Source organism: Amblyraja radiata, chromosome 7, assembly GCF_010909765.2.
Source record: "Amblyraja radiata isolate CabotCenter1 chromosome 7, sAmbRad1.1.pri, whole genome shotgun sequence".
Taxonomy (NCBI): domain Eukaryota; kingdom Metazoa; phylum Chordata; class Chondrichthyes; order Rajiformes; family Rajidae; genus Amblyraja; species Amblyraja radiata.
In genome coordinates this window covers 83968757-83990067 of record NC_045962.1, presented here as the reverse complement: position 1 = coordinate 83990067, position 21311 = coordinate 83968757, and the positions used below count along the sequence as shown (strand labels likewise).

Below are 21311 nucleotides of genomic sequence, written 5' to 3'. Positions count from 1 at the left end.
GGAGGAAGGAAGGAAGGGGGAGGTAAGGAAGGAGGAGAGGAGGACGAAGAGTGAAGGCAGGAGAGGGAGCAGGGGAGGGTAGAGTCTCGCGGGAGATGGAGCTGGAGATGGATAGGGGGAGAGAGTGCGATAGTGGATCGAGCGTCTTCTCTCTCTTTCTTACTCTTCATTAATTACTTCTTCATTGCTTCCTTCCAAACTTTCTCTCCCTCTTTATTTCTTTATTCGTTTCCTTCCATCCTTCCACTCTTTCTTCCCTTATATCTTTTGTATTCAGTCACAAACTAAAGCTTCCTATTATTAAAGGCAAATGTCAACCACAAGTACAACAGCTAGAGTAAAGGGGAAGATACAGAGTGCAGAATATAGTTCTCAGCATTGTAGCGCATCAGTTTCACAGACAAAGTCCACATGGCCCATAACCCTCTAAACCGGTTCTATCCATGTACCTTTGTAGGAAGGAACTGCAGATGTGGTTTATACCAAAGATAGTCACAAAATGCTGGAGTACCTCAATGGGACAGGCAGCATCTCTGGAGAGAAGGAATGGATGATAGAAACATAGAATATAGGTGCAGGAGTAGTCCATTTGGCCCTTCGAGCCAGCACCGCCATTCAAAATGATTATGGCTGATCATCTAGAATCAGTACCCCGTTCCTGCTTTCTTCCCACATCCCTTGATTCCGTTAGCCCTAAGAGCTATATCCTAATCTCTCTTAAATACTTCCAGTGAATTGGGCTCCACTACCTTCTAACATAGAAACATAGAAAATAGGTGCAGGAGGAGGCCATTCGGCCCTTCGAGCCAGCACCGCCATTCATTGTGATCATGGCTGATCGTCCCCAATCTTTCCGAGCGGACAGGACATCAGACTCCGGTAAGACCAGAGGTGGGGGTCTGTGCATTTATGTAAATAAAGCATGGTGCACGGACTCCACCATCATCGAGAGTCACTGCTCAGCTAACCTTGAGTTCCTCTTGGTTAGATGCAGACCGTTCTATCTGCCCAGAGAGTTCACCTCCACTGTTGTGACTGCAGCCTATATCCCTCCTGATGCTAATGCCAAGCTTGCAATGTGCATACTTCCATTAGCAATCAACAGACGCACAACCCCGAGGCAGCCTTCATTGTTGCGGGTGACTTCAATCACTCTAACCTGAAGATTGTACTCCCCAAATTCCACCAACATATCTCCTTCCCCACTAGAGTAGACAAGACACTGGACAAAGTCTACATCAACATGGCAGAAGCTTACAAAGCCATCCCCCTCCCCCACCTTGGTCAGTCTGATCACGTCTCATTGTTCCTGCTCCCTAAGTACTCCCCACTCATCAGACGGGTTAAACCAACTGTGAAGACAGTTAAAGTCTGGTCAGAGGAAGCGGACTTCACACTTCAGCAGTGTTTTGGAAACACTGACTGGAAGGCGTTTGCAGCCCAGGCCACCCTTGATTCCCACACGGACATTGATTCCTACACATCCTCTGTTCTGGACTTTATAAACTCCACCATCAATAGTGTCACCTCCCTCAAACAGGTGACCATATTCCCGAATCAGAAGCCATGGATGAACAGCGAGGTCAGGCTACTGCTGAAAGCACGGGACACCGCTTTCAGGTCAGGCGATGCTCGAGCCTACAGCTCATCCAGGGCTAACCTGAAGAGGGCATCAAGAAGGCCAAGCACTGCCATAAGCTCAGGATTGAGGAGCACTTCAACAACAACTCCGACCCCCGACGCATGTGGCAAGGCATCCAGGCCATCACGGACTATAGACCCTCCAACACCACCCCCACATCCAGCGACGCCTCCTTCCTTGAGGAGCTTAACCACTTCTATGGCCGCTTCGACAGGGACAATCTAGAGACAACCATCAAGGCTGTGCTCCCTGCCAATCACCAACTCCTCACACTCACCCCCTACAACGTATACGTGGCACTGAGTAGGACTAATGCACGTAAGGCTGCTGGCCCTGACGGCATCCCCGGGCGCGTGCTCAGGGCCTGTGCTGTGTAGCTGACAGACGTCTGGACTGACATCTTCAACCTGTCACTTGCCCAAGCAGTTGTCCCCACGTGCCTTAAAACCACCTCCATCGTGCCAGTGCCAAAACACTCCACTGCGGCAAGCCTCAACGACTTCTGCCCATTTGCACTTACCCCCATCATCACCAAGTGCTTCGAGAGGCTGGTCCTGGCACACCTCAAAAGCTGCCTACCCCCCACACTGGATCCCTAACAGTTTGCCTACCGCAAGAACAGGAGTACGGAGGATGCCATCTCAACGGCACTTCACTCCGCCCTCTCCCACCTCGACAACAGAGACACTTACGTAAGTATGCTGTTCATCGATTACAGCTCAGCATTCAACACCATTATACCATCAAAACTGATCACCAAACTCGGTAACCTGGGCATCGATCCCTCCCTCTGCAACTGGATACTGGACTTTCTAACCAACAGACCACAGTCTGTTAGGTTAGACAAGCACACCTCTTCAATCCTCACCCTGAACACCGGCGTTCCACAGGGCTGTGTGCTGAGCCCCCTCCTCTACTCCCTCTTCACCTATGACTGCACACCTGTACATGGTACTAACACCATCATCAAGTATGCAGATGATACAACGGTGATTGGCCTCATCAGCAACAACGATGAGTCGGCCTATAGGGAGGAGGTCCAGCACTTAGCAGCATGGTGCGCTGACAACAACCTGGCCCTTAACTCCAAGAAGACCAAGGAGCTCATTGTAGACTTCAGGAAGTCCAGGGGCGGCACGCACACCCCCATCCACATTAACGGGACGGAGGTGGAACGTGTTTCTAGCTTCAGGTTCCTGGGTGTTAACATCTCCGATGACCTCTCTTGGACCCACAATACCTCAACTCTGATCAAGAAGGCTCACCAGCGTCTCTTCTTCCTGAGGAGACTGAAGAAGGTCCATCTGTCTCCTCAGATCCTGGTGAACTTCTACCGCTGCACCATCGAGAGCATCCTTACCAACTGTATCACAGTATGGTATGGCAACTGCTCTGTCTCCGACCGGAAGGCATTGCAGAGGGTGGTGAAAATTGCCCAACGCATCACCAGTTCCTCGCTCCCCTCCATTGAGTCTGTCCAAAGCAAGCGTTGTCTGCGGAGGGCGCTCAGCATCGCCACGGACTGCTCTCACCCCAGCCACAGTCTGTTTACCCTCCTACCATCCGGGAGGCGCTACAGGTCTCTCCGTTGCCGGACCAGCAGGTCCAGGAACAGCTTCTTCCCGGCGGCTGTCACTCTGCTCAACAACGTACCTCGGTGACTGCCAATCACCCCCACCCCCCGGACACTCCTCCCACATGAAAAACACTATGTCTGTATATATGCTAATGTAAATATTTATTCAAATCATATGCTATGTCGCTCTTCCAGGGAGATGCTAAATGCATTTCGTTGTCTCTGTACTGTACACGGACAATGACAATTAAAGTTGAATCTGAATCTGAATCTGAATCTGAATCTGAATCAATAACCCGTGCCTGCCTTCTCCCCACATCCCTTGATTCCACCATCCCCTAGAGCTCTATCTAACTCTCTCTTAAATCCATCCAGTGACTTGGCCTCCACTGCCCTCTGTAGCAGGGAATTCCACAAATTCACAACTCTCTGGGTGAAAAAGTATTTTCTCACCTCAGTCTTAAATGGCCTCCCCTTTATTCTAAGACTGTGGCCCCGGGTTCTGGACTCGCCCAACATTGTGAACATTTTTCCTGCATCTAGCTTGTCCAGTCCTTTTATAATTTTATATGTTTCTATAAGATCCCCTCACATCCTTCTAAACTCCAGTGAATACAAGCTAGTCTTTTCAATCTTTCCTCATATGACAGTCCCGCCATCCCAGGGATCAAATTCGTGAACCTATGCTGCACTGCTTCAATCACAAGGATGTCCTTCCTCAAATTAGGAGACCAAAACTGAACACAATACTCCAGATATGGTCTTACCAGAGCCCTATACAACTGCAGAAGAAACTCTGCACTCCTATCCTGAAATCCTCTTGTTATAAAGGCCAACATTACATTAGCTTTCTTCACGGCCTGCTATACCTGCACGCCAACTTTCAGTGACCGGTGTACAAGGACACCTAGGTCTCGCTGTACCTCCCCCTTACCTAACCTAACCCCATTGAGATAATAATCTCCCCTTTTTTGCCACCAAAGTGGATAACCTCACATTTATCTATATTATACTGCATCTGCCATGCATCTGCCCACACACTCAACCTGTCCAGGTCACCCTGCAACCTCCTAACATCCTCTTCACGGTTCACACTGCCACCCAGCTTTGTGTCATCCGCAAACTTGCTAGTGTTGCTCCTTATTCCCTCTTCCAAATCATTAATATATATAGTAAACAGTTGCGGCCCCAACACCGAGCCTTGCGGCACTCCACTCGCCACTGCCTGCCATTCTGAAAAGGACCCGTTCACTCCTACTCTTTGCTTCCTATCTGCCAACCAATTTTGAGAAGAGAAGTTAGGGATAGAATAAAACTAAAAGAAAAGATGTATAACACAGCAAAGAGTAGCCGGAAGCCAGAGGATTGGGAAACTTTCATAAGATAGCAGAAGGAAACAAAACGGGCAATACGGGCTGAAAAGATGAAGTACGAAGGGAAGCTGGCCAGGAATATAAAGAAGGACAGTAAAAGCTTCTTTAGATATGTTAAGGGGAAAAGAGTAGCAAAGTCAAATGTGGGTCCCTTGATTTGGAAGAGGGAATTAGGAGCAACACTAGCAAGTTTGCGGATGACACAAAGCTGGGTGGCAGTGTGAACAGTGAAGAGGATGTTAGGAGGTTGCAGGGTGACCTGGACAGGTTGAATGAGGGGGCAGATGCAGTATAATATAGATAAATGTGAGGTTATCCACTTTGGCGGCAAAAACAAGGGGGCAGATTATTATCTCAATGGGGTTAGGTTAGGCAAGGGGGAGGTGCAGCGAGACCTGGGCGTCCTTGTACACCGGTCACTGAAAGTTGGCTTACAGGTACAGCTACCTGACCCACCGAGTTACTCCAGTATTTTGCGCAAGATTCCAGCACTTGCAGTTCCTTGTGCCTACAAGGCATAGAAGGGTATGGTTCTAATGCGTGTAAATGGGATTAGTGTAGATGGCAAAAAGGTCGGCATGGATGTTGTGGGACAAAGGGCCCAGCTTTGTGCTGCATGTCGCTACAACTCTAGTTATTGACCTGTCAGGGTCTCGGCAGTGAAGTATCCTTCAAAACAAGATAGATAATCCCGTGTTATTGACAATACACGCAAAGGGTCAAAAGTGTCGATAAACTTTCAGGATACTTTATTGACATCTTAATGTGCTATTATTCAGCTTTAAGTGGACTTCTGCACTTGAACCTGTTATACAGATAGCAAACTGTAATTATAACCTCATCAAAGATTGGTTTCCGAAAATGATTGCCCATCAATACTGAGATCTTGAAAGGAGATCAGAAGTTATCTGAGATCGAGATACCGTGCGGAAAAGTTTGTACATCTTGAGTTTATTCCCATTAAACCTGAGCCCTAAGATGAGGGTTGTTCTGATCTGTGGAGGCTGAGGTGAAACTGGAATGACAGAGTATTTTCAATGAATTTTCTCCTCAGGTACTGTGAAATCGGTCGGAGATCAATGGGTGATTCCATCACACATTGGAGCAGAATTAGTCCATTCAGCCTAAACTAAATCCAAAACTAAACTAAATCCAACATCTTGCAGTTCCTTGTGTGTTCCTTCTTCAGTGAAATATGACATTCGGCTGCTGCTGCTTCAGGTGAAGAGGATACGTCTGTGAAAAAATCCCTCAGGGAGTTGAATACCCTTCAAGTTTATAACAACAACCTTCTCCACCCTCTCTCCTGTAATCCTCCCTCCCCACCCATCCCTTCAACAACACACACACACACACACACACACACACACACACACACCACCAGACTTGGCGACTCCATAACTTCAGCTAAAATGTGATTTACATCTGACATGATGAAGGATATTTGCAACGTGAAGAATTTATCACCAGTTAACTTGGCACTGCTTCTGACAGCTTATTGCTGCATCAGCACCAAATCAAGAGCAGCTTGATTAGGAGAAGGCAAGTTTGTCATCTCTCTCTCTGCCTACTTGCCAGGTACTGACCTTTAATGGGTAAAACGGCAGATGCTGAAAACCCAAAATAAAATCAGGAGATGGTAGACGCAAGTTAGCTGGGATAATGCCCCTGTCCCACTTAGGAAACCTGAACGGAAACCTCTGGAGACTTTGCGCCCCACCCAAGGTTTACGTGCGGTTCCCGGAGGTTGCAGGTGGTTGCCGGAGGTTGCAGGTAGTGGAAGCAGGACAAAAACCTCCGGGAACCGCACGGAAACCTTGGGTGGGGCGCAAAGTCTCCAGAGGTTTCCATTCAGGTTTCCTAAATGGGACAGGGGCATTACTCAGCGGAACAGGCAGCATCTCTGGACAGAAGGAATGGGTGACGATTTGGACAGAAGGAATGGGTGCCACTTCTTCAGACTGAAGATACGAAACGTCACCCATTCCTTCTTTCCAGAGATGCTGCCTGTCCCGCTGAGTTACTCCAGCATTTTGTATCTATCTTCGGTTTAAACCAGCATCTGCATTTCCCTCCTCCAAACAGCATCACAGGAGAACATCAATAGGTGGTTTAGAGATACAGTGCGGAAATAGGCCCTTCGGCCCACCAAGTCCGCACCGATCAGCAATCCCCGTGCACTAACACCATCCATTAGGGACAATTTATGTTCATACTAAGCCAATTAACCTAAAAAACCTGGACGTCTTTGGAGTGCGGGAGAAAACTGAAGATCTAGGAAAAACCCACCCAGGTCACGGGGAGAATGTGCTGTACAAACTCTGTACAGACAAGCACCCATAGTCAAGATCGAACATAGTCAAGATCGAACCTGGCGCTCTAAGGCAGTAACTCTACCGCTGTACCACCATGCCTCCAGTGGCAGTTCAGGTTGGGACCCTACCTCATACTAAAGACGGGTGCCCACCCGAAACCTCACCTATCCATGTCCTCCAGCATTTTCTCTCTTTTCGTTTGTAAACAAGCATGTGCAGTTTAGTTTATTGCCACCTATACCAAGGTCCACGGTGTACAGATACATGATAAAGGGAGTGATGTCTATTGCAAGATAAAGTCGGATTAAAGGTAGTCCAAGGTGTCCAATGTGGGTGGATAGTAGCTCAGTACTGCTCTCTGGTTGTTGATGGGATGGTTCAGTTCAGCGCTTCTACACCTCAAAAAAACATTTTCCTTAAATAGAATCCCAAATTTCCTGGAATCTGATGGTATTTCCTGAAATTCCCCAACCGAGCATGTGCGACTGTCGTCCCAACTGCGCAAGCGAGGATACCGGGCGCGCGCGAAGAGACGGCGTCATTTTGCGTCCCTGCCACGTCACCGCCGCCATTTTCAATCGTGACGCGGCTGCCGGCCTCCCTCAACTGCGCAGGCGCAGATGGTTGTAAATAGACTTTTTTTCCCCCAATCGTCCCGCGGGTCGGGCTGGACCCCTTCGTTGGCCGGATGCGGAAATGTCCCCAAATTATTTAATTTCCCTTAAGGTTCCCAAAGACAACCAGAATTTCCCGAATTTCGGGTAATTTCATTCAAAGTGGAAACACAGGTTCAGTTGCCTGATAACAGCCGGGAAGAAACTGTCCCTGAATCTGGAGGCGTGCGTTTTCACACTTCTGTACCTCTCTTGCCTGATGGGAGAGGGGAGATTAGGGTCCGACCTAATCTGGGTGAGACTGGTGCTTAAGAAGGAACTGCAGATGCTGGAAAATCGAAGGGAGACAAAAATGCTGGAGAAACTCAGCGGTTGAGGCAGCATCTATGGAGCGAAGGAAATAGGCGACGTTTCGGGTCGAGACCCTTCCTTGATTATGCTGCTGGCCTTGCTGATGCAGGTGGAGTCAATGGAAGGGAGGTTGGTTTGTGTGATGGTCTGGGCAGTAGCAGTAGTGCAATTTTTCTGGAGGAAGGAGTGTCCGGGGGGGGGTGACCACCAAGGTGCAGAGTTAAGTAGTGTAACAGCCGCAGGGAAGAAGCTGTTCCTGGACCTGCTGGTCCGGCAACGGAGAGACCTGTAGCTACTCCCGGATGGGGGGAGGGTAAACAGTCTGTGGCTGGGGTGAGAGCAGTCCTTGACGAAGCTGCGCGCCCTTCGCAGACATCGCTTGCTATGGACAGACTCAATGGAGGGGAGCGAGGAACCGGTGATGCGTTGGGCAGTTTTCACCACCCTCTGCAGTGCTTTCCGGTCGGAGACGGAGCAGTTGCCATACCATACTGTGATACAGTTGGTAAGGATGCTCTCGATGGTGCAGCGGTAGAAGTTCACCAGGATCTGAGGAGACAGATGGACCTTCTTCAGTCTCCTCAGGAAGAAGAGACGCTGGTGAGCCTTCTTGACCAGTGTTGAGGTATTGTGGGTCCAAGAGAGGTCATCGGAGATGTTGACCCCCAGAAACCTGAAGCTGGAAACACGTTCCACCTCTGTCCCATTAATATGGATGGGGGTGTGCGTGCCGCCCAGGCTGAAGGGGCTGTTCCAGTTCTATTTTCTTTGTTTATATTTGTTGCACCTCACCTTCTGTCGAGAGGATACTATTTCCTCTAGCAGAGGTATACAGAACGGAAAACTATCTTGAAATTCAAAGCAAAAAGGTAAGAGTGGATGGCTGGGTTCTGGAGAGTGTTATTGAGCAGATGGATCCAGGTGTGTAGGTAGGTGGTTCCTTGAAAGTGGTGTCACAGGTAGATAGGATGGTCAACAAGGCTTTGGGTACACTGAGGAGGTTAGAAACATTTAAACATAGAAAATTGGTGCAGGAGGAGGCCATTCGGCCCTTCGAGCCTGCACCACCATTCATTGTGATCATGGCTGATCATCCACAATCAGTAACCCGTGCCTGCCTTCTCCCCATATCCCTTGATTCTTTCAAACTCTCTTTGAAATTCATCCAGTGAATTGGCCTCCACTGCCTTCTGTGGCAGAGAATTCCATAAATTCACAACTCTGCGGGTGAAAACATTTCTCGTCATCTCAGTTTTAAATGGCCTCCCCTTTATTCTTAGACTGTGGCCCCTAGTTCTGGACTCCCCCAACACTGGGAACATTTTTCCTGCATCGAGCTTGTCCAGTCCTTTTATAATTTTATATCAGGTTTACGAGAATGACCCCAGGGTTGAGTGGGATGAGCATTTGACCGACTTGCTGGCATTTTGAAGGATGAGTGGGTACCTCATTGAAGCTTACCGAATATTGAAAGGCCTGGATAGAGTGGATGTGGAGATTTAGTCAATGAGTAGTAAATCTGTGAAACTCATTGTCACAGACTGCTGTGGAGGCTGTCAATGGATATTTTTAAGGTGGGGAGATTCACAGACTCTTGATTAGTACAGGTGTCTGAGAGAATCGGGAGAAGGCAGGAGAAGGGGACTGAGAGGGAAAGATAGATCAGCCGTGATTGAATGGCAGAGCAGACTTGATGGACAGGACTTGATGACTAATTCTGCTCCGACGACTTATGCACATGAACTTATGAACATTTGTTTAAGAAAGAACTGCAGATGCTGGAAAAATCAAAGGTAGACAAAAATGCTGGAGAAACTCAGCGGGTGAGGCAGCATCTATGGAGCGAAGGAATAGGTGACGTTTCGGACCGAGACCCTTCTTCAGACTGATGTGGGGATGGGGGGGGGGGGGGGGGGGGGGGGGGGAGAAGAAAGGAAGAGGCGGAGACAGTGGGCTGTGGGAGAGCTGGGAAGGGGGGAGGGGAAGGAGGGAGGGCAAGGACTACCTGAAATTGGAGAAGTCAATGTTCATACCGCTGGGGTGTAAACTGCCCAAGCAAAATATGAGGTGCTGCTCCTCCAATTTGCGGTGGGCCTCATGAAGGAGGCCCAGGACAGAAAGGTCGGATTCGGAATGGGAGGGGGTTGAAGTGCTGGGCCACCGGGAGATCAGGTTGGTTAATGTGAACTGAGCGGAGCACTTATGAACATTGGCTTTCATCAGTCAGTTTATTGAGTATAAAAGTTGGGAGGTCATGTTAACATATTTGGAACTTTTTCACAGAAAGGGTGTATGGAATGAGCTGCCAGGAAAGGAAGTTGAGGCGATGTTTAAAATACCTTTTTACAGGTACATACATGTCCATAGGACAGTTTTAGAGGGATATGGGCCAAACACCGGCAGCTGGAATTAGTGTAGATGGGACATCTTGGCCCGGCATGGGCAAGTTGGGCCGAAGGGCCTGTTTCCACACTGCATGAGTCGATGTTTCTGTGACTCTATGAGAGGTTGAGCAGGCTGGGACTTTGTTCCTTGGAGCACAGGAGGATGAGAGGTGATCTTATCGAGGTATATACAACCACGAGGGGGCTGGGTAGGGTGAACGCACAGTCTTTTACCCAGAGTAGGGGAATCAAGACCCAGAGGACATAGGGTGTGAGGGGAAAGATTTAATAGGAACATAGAAACATAGAAACATAGAAAATAGGTGCAGGAGGAGGCCATTCGGCCCTTCGAGCCAGCACCGCCATTCATTGTGATCATGGCTGATCGTCCCCTATCAATAACCCGTGCCTGCCTTCTCCCCATATCCCTTGACTCCACTAGCCCCTAGAGCTCCATCTAACTCTCTCTTAAATCCATCCAGTGACTTGGCCTCCACTGCCCTCTGTGGCAGGGAATTCCATAAATTCACAACTCACTGGGTGAAAAAGTTTTTCTCACCTCAGTCTTAAATGACCTCCCCTTTATTCTAAGACTGTGGCCCCTGGTTCTGGACTCGCCCAACATTGGGAACATTTTTCCTGCATCTAGCTTGTCCAGTCCTTTTATAATTTTATATGTTTCTATAGGATTGCCCCTCATCCTTCTAAACTCCAGTGAATACAAGCCTAACTCCAGTGAACCTGAGGGACAACCTTTTTTACACAGTGTGGTGATGTATGGAACAAGCTGCCAGGTATCTGGGTGGCTGAGGTAGGGACAATAACAACATTTAAAAAACATTTGGACAGGTACATGGATAGGAATGGTTTAGACGGATATGGGCCAAACGCGGGTTGGTGGGACTGGTGTAGATGGGGTGTGTTGGTCGGTGTGGGCAAGTTGGGCTAAAGGGCCTGTTTCTGTGCTGTCTAACACTATGCCTGCAAGATGTTCAGGAGTGCCAGCACTCAATCAGGGTCCTTTTGGAACCCTTCCTGGGAATGATATGGTGAGAGGGTTTGGTGAGACCACACCTGGAGTATTGCGCACAGTTTTGGTCTCCAAATCTGAGGAAAGACATTCTTGCCATAGAGGGGGTACAGAGAAGGTTCACCAGACTGATTCCTGGGATGCCAGGACTTTCATATGAAGAAAGACTGGATAGACTCGGCTTGTACTCGCTAGAATTTAGAAGATTGAGGGGGGATCTTATAGAAACGAACAAAATTCTTAAGGGGTTGGACAGGCTAGATGCAGGAAGATTGTTCCCGATGTTGGGGAAGTCCAGAACAAGGGGTCACAGTTTAAGGATAAGGGGGAATTCCTTTAGGACCGAGATGAGGAAAACATTTTTCACACAGTGAGTGGTGAATCTGTGGAACTCTCTGCCACAGAAGGTAGTTGAGGCCAGTTCATTGGCTATATTTAAGAGGGAGTTAGATGTGGCCCTTGTGGCGAAAGGGATCAGGGGGTATGGAGAGAAGGCGGGAACGGGGTACTGATTGGGGATGATCAGCCATGATCACATTGAATGGCGGTGCAGGCTCGAAGGGCCGAATGGCCTACTCCTGCTCCTATTTTCTATGTTTCTATGTGTCTATGAATGGAGTTACAGATCAGCCATGTTCCCAATGATGTCAATACAGGTCCACCACCGATTTTCCAGCACCCTTAGTTCCGGAGCCTTTGTGGATTATCCATTCTGCTGGACCAACGGAGGTCACGGCCTCTGAGAGAAGTCCAATGGGTTCTGGAACGTTCCGCCGAGGGGCCGAGATACCGGCCGGCAAGGACGACCCCGGAGGTCGGCTGTGGGAATGGATCTGCCGGCTCTTGGCCGGGCTGGACTTCCAGAGCTCCGACCGCAGGAGGGGGCAAATTCCACCCGCCAATCGGCCACGGAAGTCCGGATGGGGTTAAGATCGGCCGCCTCACCCCGCCTGGGTGCCGCATTTTCAGGGGACTTCCGGTGACGGTGGGGGGGTGGGGGGGGTATTTCGAGTGGTGGACCTACACGGAAAAGACACACTTACCTGTTGATGTCCCCATGTGACAATAGACAATCACAATAGGTGCCGGAGTAGATCGTTCGGCCCTTCGAGCCGGCACCGCCATTCAATGTGATTGTGGCTGATCATCCCCCATCAGTACCCCGTTCCTGCCTTCTCCCCATATTCCCTCTTTAAGTGCTCTCTCTTGAAAGTATCCAGAGAACCGGCCTCCACCGCCCTCTGAGGCAGAGAATTCCACAGACTCGCAACACTCTGTGAGAAAAAATGTTTCCTCGTCTCTGTTCTAAATGGCTTACCCCTTATTCTTAAACTGTGGCCCCTTGGTTCTGGACTCCCCCAACATCGGGAACACGTTTCCTGCCTCTAGCGTGTCCAAACCCTTAATAATCTGATATGCTTCTGGTAAATGGGGGGGGGGGGGGGGGGGGGGTTCGAGTGCGCTGTCGTAATTTTGGCCGGATTAAAGGACGTGCTGGACCGCAAGTTGCCGGAAGATCGCTGGTGGACCTACACTGACCTGTTGATGTTCCCCATGTGTAAATGTGATCCCACATGCGAGGAATTAATACTGCCTTTCAAACACCGTTATCTTGTACAGAACATGACACTGTTTAATATTCACATTTAAAAGCAGTGGCTAGCATTTGCTTTGTACAGAGATTAGGAGAAGGCAGACAAGGATCCAGTGACAGACGCCAACTAACAAGTCCAGACAAACAGACAGATAGACAGTGGCAGCTCCAGAGAGAGAGTGTGGCGAGGCTTGGTTCAGTATACGTGTCTGTATCTCTACCCACCTGATATCCTGTACACTTTCCAGCATCCAAAATAGACTTGTGTGCACTCACCTACATGTGTACACACACACACACACACACACGTATACTTGTACATTCACACGCACGTACACTCTCTCACACGTACCCTTGCTCAATCACACACGTGTTCACAAACTTGAACACACGCACAAAAAAAAGACAGTGCTGGAGTAACTCAACGGGTCAGGCAGCATCTGTGGAGAAGGTGATGTTTCAGACTGAAGAAGGGTCGGTAAGTTCATAAGTGATAGGAGCAGAATTAGGCCATTTAGCCCATCGAGTCTACTCTGCCATTCATAGAAACATATAAACTAGGTGCAGGAGGAGGCCATTTGGCCATTCATTGTGATCGTCCCCTATCAGTAACCCGTGCCTGCATTCTCCCCATATCCCTTGACTCCACTAGCCCCTAGACCTCTATCTAACTCTTTCTTAAATCCATCCAGTGATTTGGCCTCCACTGCCCTCTGTGGCAGGGAATTCCATAAATTCACAACTCTCGGGGTGAAAAAGTTTTTTCTCACCTCAGTCTTAAATGACCTCCCCTTTATTCTAAGACAGTGGCCCCTGGTTCTGGACTCGCCCAACATTTAATCATGGATGATCTATCTTTCCCTCCCAACCCCATTCTCCTGCCTTCGCCCCAGAGCGTTTGACACTCTTACAGGGACGGAAATCCCGGGGGGGGGGGGGGGGGGGGGGGGGGTCAGGGTCTCCCCCCCCCCCCCATTTTTTGTAATCCGGATTTTAAAACCCGGTGAAATCTCCGCCTTCCACGAGACAGTGGGGGTGAGACTGCTGATGGAGGGCGCTGATTGGACAAGAGAGACGTCGGTTAGCAGGCAATGGGGGCGGGACCATTATGATTCAGTCCGATGATTGGAGGAGGGAGGTGTCGGTCAGAGGCGGAAGTAGGGGGGGGTGGGACTGAGGTTAGAGCGCGGTGATTGGAGGAGGGAGACGTGCCCAGGTCATAGGGTCACAAGTGAAAAACACTCTCGGCAGCAAAGAAGATCTTTGCTCGGAAGCCCTGGACACAGACCTGCGCATCATCCACAGCCAAGATCGATCCCGGCTCTCCAGCGCCGCAATCGCTGCCGCATCGCCACTGGACGATCCCCGTCCCCACCCGAGTGCCCCCCACGCCCGGGGGTGGCCAGAGACATCGGGAGTCAGACGGGAGCGGTGCCCCCAGGCCCACAGCCAGCGCAGAGAAGCAACGCTAAATCCAGCTCAACTCTGCCTGTCCCGCCAGGTTAACCTACAGCCCTGCCTGGATTTACGGGAAATATGTCATTAGTCCAGGCAGGGGTGTAGTTAACCCAGCGAGACAGGCAGTTGAGCTGCATTTAGCGCTGGATTGAGCTGAAATTACCCTTAACAGGGCCTCCGCAGCCTTGCGTGTGTGTGAATGTGCGCATGCGCGCGCGGCTGCCAAGATATTGTGTCCCCCCCATGTCCCCCTCATATTTTGATAGCGATTTCCGTTCCTGCACTTACTAATCAAGAATCTGTCAATATCCACCTTAAAAAAGCCCCAATGACTTGGCCTCCACATCCGTTTGTGGCAATGAGTTCCACAGATTTATCACCCTCCGACTAATTCCTCCTCATCTTTCTAAAGGTACACCCTTCTGAATCCATGCCCTCTGGTCCTAGACTCTCCCACCAGTGGAAACATCCTCTCCACATCCACTCAATCCAAGCCTTTCACTATTCTGTACGTTTCAATGAGGTTACCCCCTCATCCTTCTAAACACGAGCGAGTACAGTCCCAGTGCCGACAAACGCTCATCATATGTTAACCCACTCATCCCCATGATCATTCTCATCCCGACCCAAAAACGTCACCTATCCAGGTTCTACAGAGCCCGCTGAGATACTCCAGCGCTTTGTGTCTTGTTTTGTCAAGCAGCATCTGCAGTTCCTTGGGGTTCTGCACATCCACACACGTATAGGGAGGTTGCAGGTAAACGCGGTGAACTGCAGGTAAGCATTTACTATGGCTGGCAGCACAGCGGGCCCCTTTTCTGGCCCAGCATCCGGACAGGTTGCACACTCTCTGACCCCGGGCCGTCTATCCCCACGGCCTGGGGTGGGAGGAGGAGGAGGAGGGGGTCGGGGGGGGGGGGAGATTAGGGAAGAGGTTGGTGCGTCGGTGCAGTGCGGTCAGTGACTCTGGGTGGGCGGAGGGAGCAGACTTTGCTGCAGCTGACGTTGCCTAGAGCCGCGGCCCCACTTCACCCGGCCCCCGCTCCCCCCGGTCCCGGCCCAGCTCCACCTGGCCCCATCTGTGGGCGCTGCCGACCCACAGCCCGTGATAGTGCGGCCCACAGAGGGAGACGGGATGGAGGGCGGCCGCAGCCTGGACAGCGCTGACCCCGGGGGGGAGAATGGGGGCTGTCCCGAGGGATGCGCTCCTTTGGCCGCTTACACCTTGGTGCTTGGGTTCAGAGCAAAGTTACTGAAACCTTCCCGCTTTCAATGACAGCACCCACAAATATTTATAGCGCAAACAATTACAATTTTTGCGTGTTTTAAACAGGTAAGAAGGTACGCGTTCCGTGTGTTAACAGTGTGTGCCAAGGCAGCCATGTCCTCCAAGAGCTGCTCCCTGCGTCACGTCCTTTGACCCGATTACCTTACGTGCAACCCCCCTATACACCCACACACACGCACACAACCACACTCATATACATGCGCAAAGACCCTACAGCGAGCAAGATCGTCCACTTGACGAAAAAGACGTAGTACGGTCATGGGCAGATTCATGGGTAATTTTCGGCCCCATTTCCGTAACCGGCTTCCGTCTCCGCACCAAAGATCCCATCGCGGAGCAAAGATACTAGTGCGGAGACGGAAGCCAGTTACGGAAACATCCTCGTAAAAATAAAAGTTATTTGGTAAAAATCTTCTCCTCATTTTCAGAATTTAAATTTATTAACACAAACTGTTCCCCACAACGTTGATCACACTGCGAGTCAGGTCGGGTTGGGTTACGGAAATGGATGAAAAAAAGGCCCACGTTCCGCTCCGTTGCGTACTACACGTCAGCCCATTGCATTTAGCAGGAGTGGTCTATCTTGCTCCGCTATAGGTTCTTTGTACATGCTTGTTTGACATTCTGACAGTCTATTTTGTGTGACTGAACGCTGCCTTAATGCAAAGCGAATTGGAGAAAGGTACAGAGCCACAAAAACACTTAAACCTCACAGTGTTCGAATAAATTAAAATAAAAGCACGTTGCAAAGCCTTCGAAATCGCCTCTCCTCTCCCAAGATGTTTCTTGTTCACTTTTAAAATGTATCTTTCATTCTTATTTTACACTCCCACTTGTTTCGTCCTTTAGATTCGTCCAACCAGCAGCCACTCATGGACCCAGAGATTTCTTCCCAAAATATATATAATAATTCACATTAAATATGAAAAAAAATAAAAAATAAATTAAATTAACTGGGTACAATATAATCTTCAACGAAGTGCCCGGCCAGTCCGCGCCTGCCTCTTTTAATTTTTTCAATCGCTTGACCAGTGTTATTTGTGTTTGTAGAAGTCACTGAGTTGTTTTTGTATCGTTTGTTGAACTTTTAACGAAACCTCGGTACTTTTTTTTAGTACCGGAGAGCAAACGAGGCGGGAACTAGGACCCAGCATCACGGAGGAGTGTAAACGTCTGGAGACCTTTTGGAAAGAAAGATTTTTCTTTTTTTTTGGCTAACGCGAGTTTGTTCCCGAAAGTTCAGCGAACAAAATGTAGTTCACAAAGCCGGGGAGGTCTTCACTTCTTTCCGAGTCACTTCGTCTTCTGAGCAGGAGCTGTTGGATGAGTAGCCCAGTTCTGTGGTGCACTTGAGAAAGTTTGTGGTGTGGCTGCTGGTGAAATCTACGCTCTCCCCCTCCGACCTGCTCTCGCCCCCTCCTGGCTTCTCCGAGTACTTGGCTCCCCGCTGCTTCTCGGCTTCCTGGGCCGCCTGGTCCTTGGCTTTGCGGCTTCGCTTCCACTTCATCCTTCGGTTCTGGAACCAAATCTTCACCTAAGTGAGAATTGCACAATGAAATAGATAGTTTAGTAGAGTATAGTGCAGTTTAGTATAGTATAATATTGTACAATAATAATAATAATAATAATAATAATAATAATAATAATAATAATAATAAAAATAATAATAATAATAATAATAATAATAATAATAATAATAATAATAATAATAATAATAATAATAATAATAATGTAAAAATTTATTAAGGACTCGAGGTCCAGACAAGGGGCAACATTACATTTAAAAAAAAATCTATTAAATATTAAATATCATAAAGTACATATAAAATCTTAGTATATCACTTATAAAAGCATCATAAATTATATATTTTTTAAAACACAATACATAAGTTAAAAATCCAGATTAAAAGAATGATCAATGTCCTACAACGAGACAACGATACCAGTGTTTCCACAACTGGGATTCGTAGCGTGTAGTGCTAACTCTTATGTGTGACAAGGCCACAATAAGCACATTTTTAGAGTAATTTATCCTGCAAATGAATTTATACATGTGATGTCTTAGGATAGCTTCTAAAGTACTGAATCCTGCAGCCACAAACATATTACTGGCACTACACCATCTAGGTTTCCTTAGCAGTGTTCTCATGGCATCGTTATATGCCACCTTTAGTCTCTGCATACTTGTCTTTAAATAGTTCGACCACAGGTGCGCAGTGTAGAGTGGTGTGCAGTATGCTCTAAATAGCGACATCTTCACCACATCTGCACACGCACCAAATTTACGCAAGAGAATATTCGCCTGTACATACAGCATGCGTCGTTGCCTATAAATATCCTCATCATCTGTCATTTGTTCTGTAATAATACAGTCAAGTATTACATAGTTTAGTATTGTATATTATAGAACAGTAGAGAATAGTATAGTTTAGATTAGTTTAGTTTAGCCTATATTATATTAGTTCAGTTTGCTTCAATAGTCAGCCCCCTTCGGTCATAGAAACATAGAAACATAGACAATAGGTGCAGGAGTAGGCCATTCGGCCCTTCGAGCCTGCACCGCCATTCAATATGATCATGGCTGGTCATCCAACTCAGTATCCTGTACCTGCCTTCTCTCCATACCCCCTGATACCTTTAGCCACAAGGGTCACATCTAACTCCCTCTTAAATATAGCCAATGAACTGGCCTCAACTACCTTCTGTGGCAGAGAATTCCAGAGATTCACCACTCTCTGTGTGAAAAATGTTTTTCTCATCTCGGTCCTAAAAGATTTCCCCCCTTATCCTTAAACTGTGACCCCTTGTTCTGGACTTCCCCAACATCGGGAACAATCTTCCTGCATCTAGCCTGTCCAACCCCTTAAGAATTTTGTAAGTTTCTATAAAATCCCCCCTCAATCTCCTAAATTCTAGCGAGTACAAGCCGAGTCTATCCAGTCTTTCTTCATATCAAAGTCCTGACATCCCAGGAATCAGTCTGGTGAACCTTCTCTGTACTCCCTCTATGGCAAGAATGTATTTCCTCAGATGACTGGCCATGGGTGATGCATCCTAGTTTGCAGGTGATGTGGGGTGGGATGCAAGCCTGGGCGATCGATGTCATATGGAGGACAGGCTGTTGCCCACTCAGCACGTCCCCACTCTCCACGTCGCTGATAGATCCAAAGGAACAGCAGGGCCGTTACAGTTTGGCACCAGCGCCGTCGCAGGAGCTGCCAGAGCGAGGTTGTAGACAACGACCAACTGCCTTAGGGGCTCCGGCACCGAATTTTCTTGAGGTTTACTCCTGGAGCCTTTTCCATGGCTGGATATCGCCACAAGGCAGTGGGGGTTTTAAATCAGAGTTTTCCCTCTCCTAGATGGACTGCCTTCCCAGGCTGGCGAACCCCATCTGCCCGAGACTCGTGGGGGCGGGAGCGTCTACCTTCCCGTGCAGGTCTATAGCACCTGCCCACTGCCCATGGTTCAATAGGCAATAGACAATAGGTGCAGGAGTAGGCCATTCGGCCCTTCGAGCCAGCACCGCCATTCAATGTGATCAATAAGATCCCCTCTAATCCTTCTAAATTCCAGAGTGTACAAGCCCAGCCGCTCCATTCTCCCAGCATATGACAGTCCCGCCATCCTGGGAATTAACCTGGTGAACCTACGCAGCACCCCCTCAATAGCAAGAATGTCCTTCCTCAAATTTGGAGACCAAAACTAGTATAGTATAGTTTAGCTTAGATTAGTTTAGTCCGGGTATGGTATAGATATAGAAACATAGAAACATAGAAAATAGGTGCAGGAGTAGGCCATTCGGCCCTTCGAGCCTGCACCGCCATTACATATATATCGATATCCATATAATTGTATTTATATATATAAAAAATTGTAGATACATAATATATTTTATTGTTTCTATATAGACACACTATATTGTGTATATATATACACATTTATATATAGAGAGATTCCACTATGTATAAAATGTATACACTATACATGGATACATATATAGATACATATTATATACTATATATAATCTAAAATATATATACATATATATAGTGTCTATATGCACACATATACAAGTCGTCAAGTCAAGAGAGTTTATTGTCATGTGTCTCATATAAGACAATGACATTCTTGCTTGCTGCAGCACAACAGAATATAGTAAGCATAAATACAGAACAGTTCAGTGTGTCTATATAGCATAGACCATATATAAATAGCTAAAATGCAATAGGCTGTTATAGTTCAGAGTTTGTTTGATGTTGTGTTTAATAGCCTGATGGCTGTGGGGAAGAAGCTGTTCATGAACCTGGATGTACCAGATTTCAGGCTCCTGTACCTTCTACCTGAAGGCAGCGGAGAGATGAGTGTGTGGCCAGGAAGATGTTGGTCCTTGATGATGCTGGCAGCCTTTTTGAGGCAGCGATTGCGATAAATCCCCTCGATGGTGGGGAGGTCAGAGCCGATGATGGACTGGGCATCACTTTCTGCAGTCTTTTCCGCTCCTGGAAGCTCAAATTGCCGAACCAAGCCACGATGCAACCGGTCAGCATGCTCTCTACTGTGCACCTGTAGAAGTTAGAGAGAGTCCTCCTTGACCTACCGACTCTCCGTAATCTTTTCAGGAAGTAGAGGCGCTGATGTGCTTTCTTTATAATTGCATCAGTGTTCTCGGACCAGGAAAGATCTTTGGAAATGTGCATGCCCAGGAATTTGAAGTTCTTGACCCTTTCCACCATCTTCCCGTTGATATAAACGGGATTGTGGGTCCCTATTCTACCCCTTCCAAAGTCCACAATCAGTTCCTTGGTTTTGCTGGTGTTGAGGGCCAGGTTATTGTGCTGGCACCATTTGGTCAATCGGTCGATCTCACTTCTATACTCTGACTCGTCACCATCAGTGATTCGTCCCACAACAGTGGTGTCGTCGGCGAACTTGATGATGGAGTTTGCACTATGTCCGGCTACGCAGTCATGAGTATAGAGTGAGTATAGCAGGGGGCTGAGCACGCAGCCTTGAGGTGCTCCCATGCTGATTGTTATCGAGGATGACACATTTCCACCAATACGAACAGACTGTGGTCTGTGAATGAGGAAGTCGAGGATCCAATTGCAGAGGGATGCGCAGAGACCCAGATCTGAGAGCTTGGTAACCAGCTTGTAGGGGATGATTGTATTAAACGCTGAGCTGAAGTCAATGAATAACAGCCTGACATATGAGTTTTTGTTGTCCAAGTGGTCCAGAGCGGAGTGGAGAGCCAGTGAGATTGCATCCACCGTTGATCTGTTGTGGCGGTAAGCGAACTGCAGTGGGTCGAGGTTCTTGTTGAGGTAGGAGTTGATTTGCGCCATGATCAACCTCTCAAAGCACTTCATCACCACCGGCGTTAGTGCCACTGGTCGATAGTCATTGAGGCACGTCACCTTACTCTTCTTGGGCACCGGTATTATTGATGCCCTTTTAAAGCAGGTGGGGACCTCAGACCTCAGAAGTGAGAGGTTAAACTCCAGCCAGTTGGTCTGCACAGGTTTTTACAACACGACCAGGTATTCCATCAGATCCAGGCGCTTTCCGAAGGTTCACCCCCCTGAAGGATCTTCTGATGTCAGCCTCTGTGACTGAGACTGAAATACCATCACAGCGAATGGGGGCTCGGGAAGGCACATCAGTTTTCTTCCTATCAAAGCAT

General features: G+C 48.3%; 1 protein-coding gene and 1 long non-coding RNA gene across 2 annotated transcripts in view; both read right to left on the bottom strand.

Moving 5' to 3' along the window:
- Nucleotides 1–617: 617 nt before the first annotated feature.
- Nucleotides 618–10828, bottom strand: LOC116975581. Its single transcript, XR_004412666.1, has 3 exons — nt 10793–10828; nt 8134–8136; nt 618–740 (listed from the first exon to the last, which is right to left on the bottom strand). It is a non-coding gene; the product is annotated as an uncharacterized LOC116975581 (long non-coding RNA).
- A 5365-nt stretch (nt 10829–16193) lies between these two features.
- Nucleotides 16194–21311, bottom strand: part of LOC116974903 (motor neuron and pancreas homeobox protein 1-like) — a 17474-nt gene continuing 12356 nt past the window's right edge. The window contains exon 3 of the mRNA XM_033023512.1: nt 16194–17159. Coding sequence (XP_032879403.1) covers nt 16884–17159 — 276 coding nt within the window. The 3' untranslated portion in view covers nt 16194–16883. The remainder of the gene's footprint in view (nt 17160–21311) is intronic.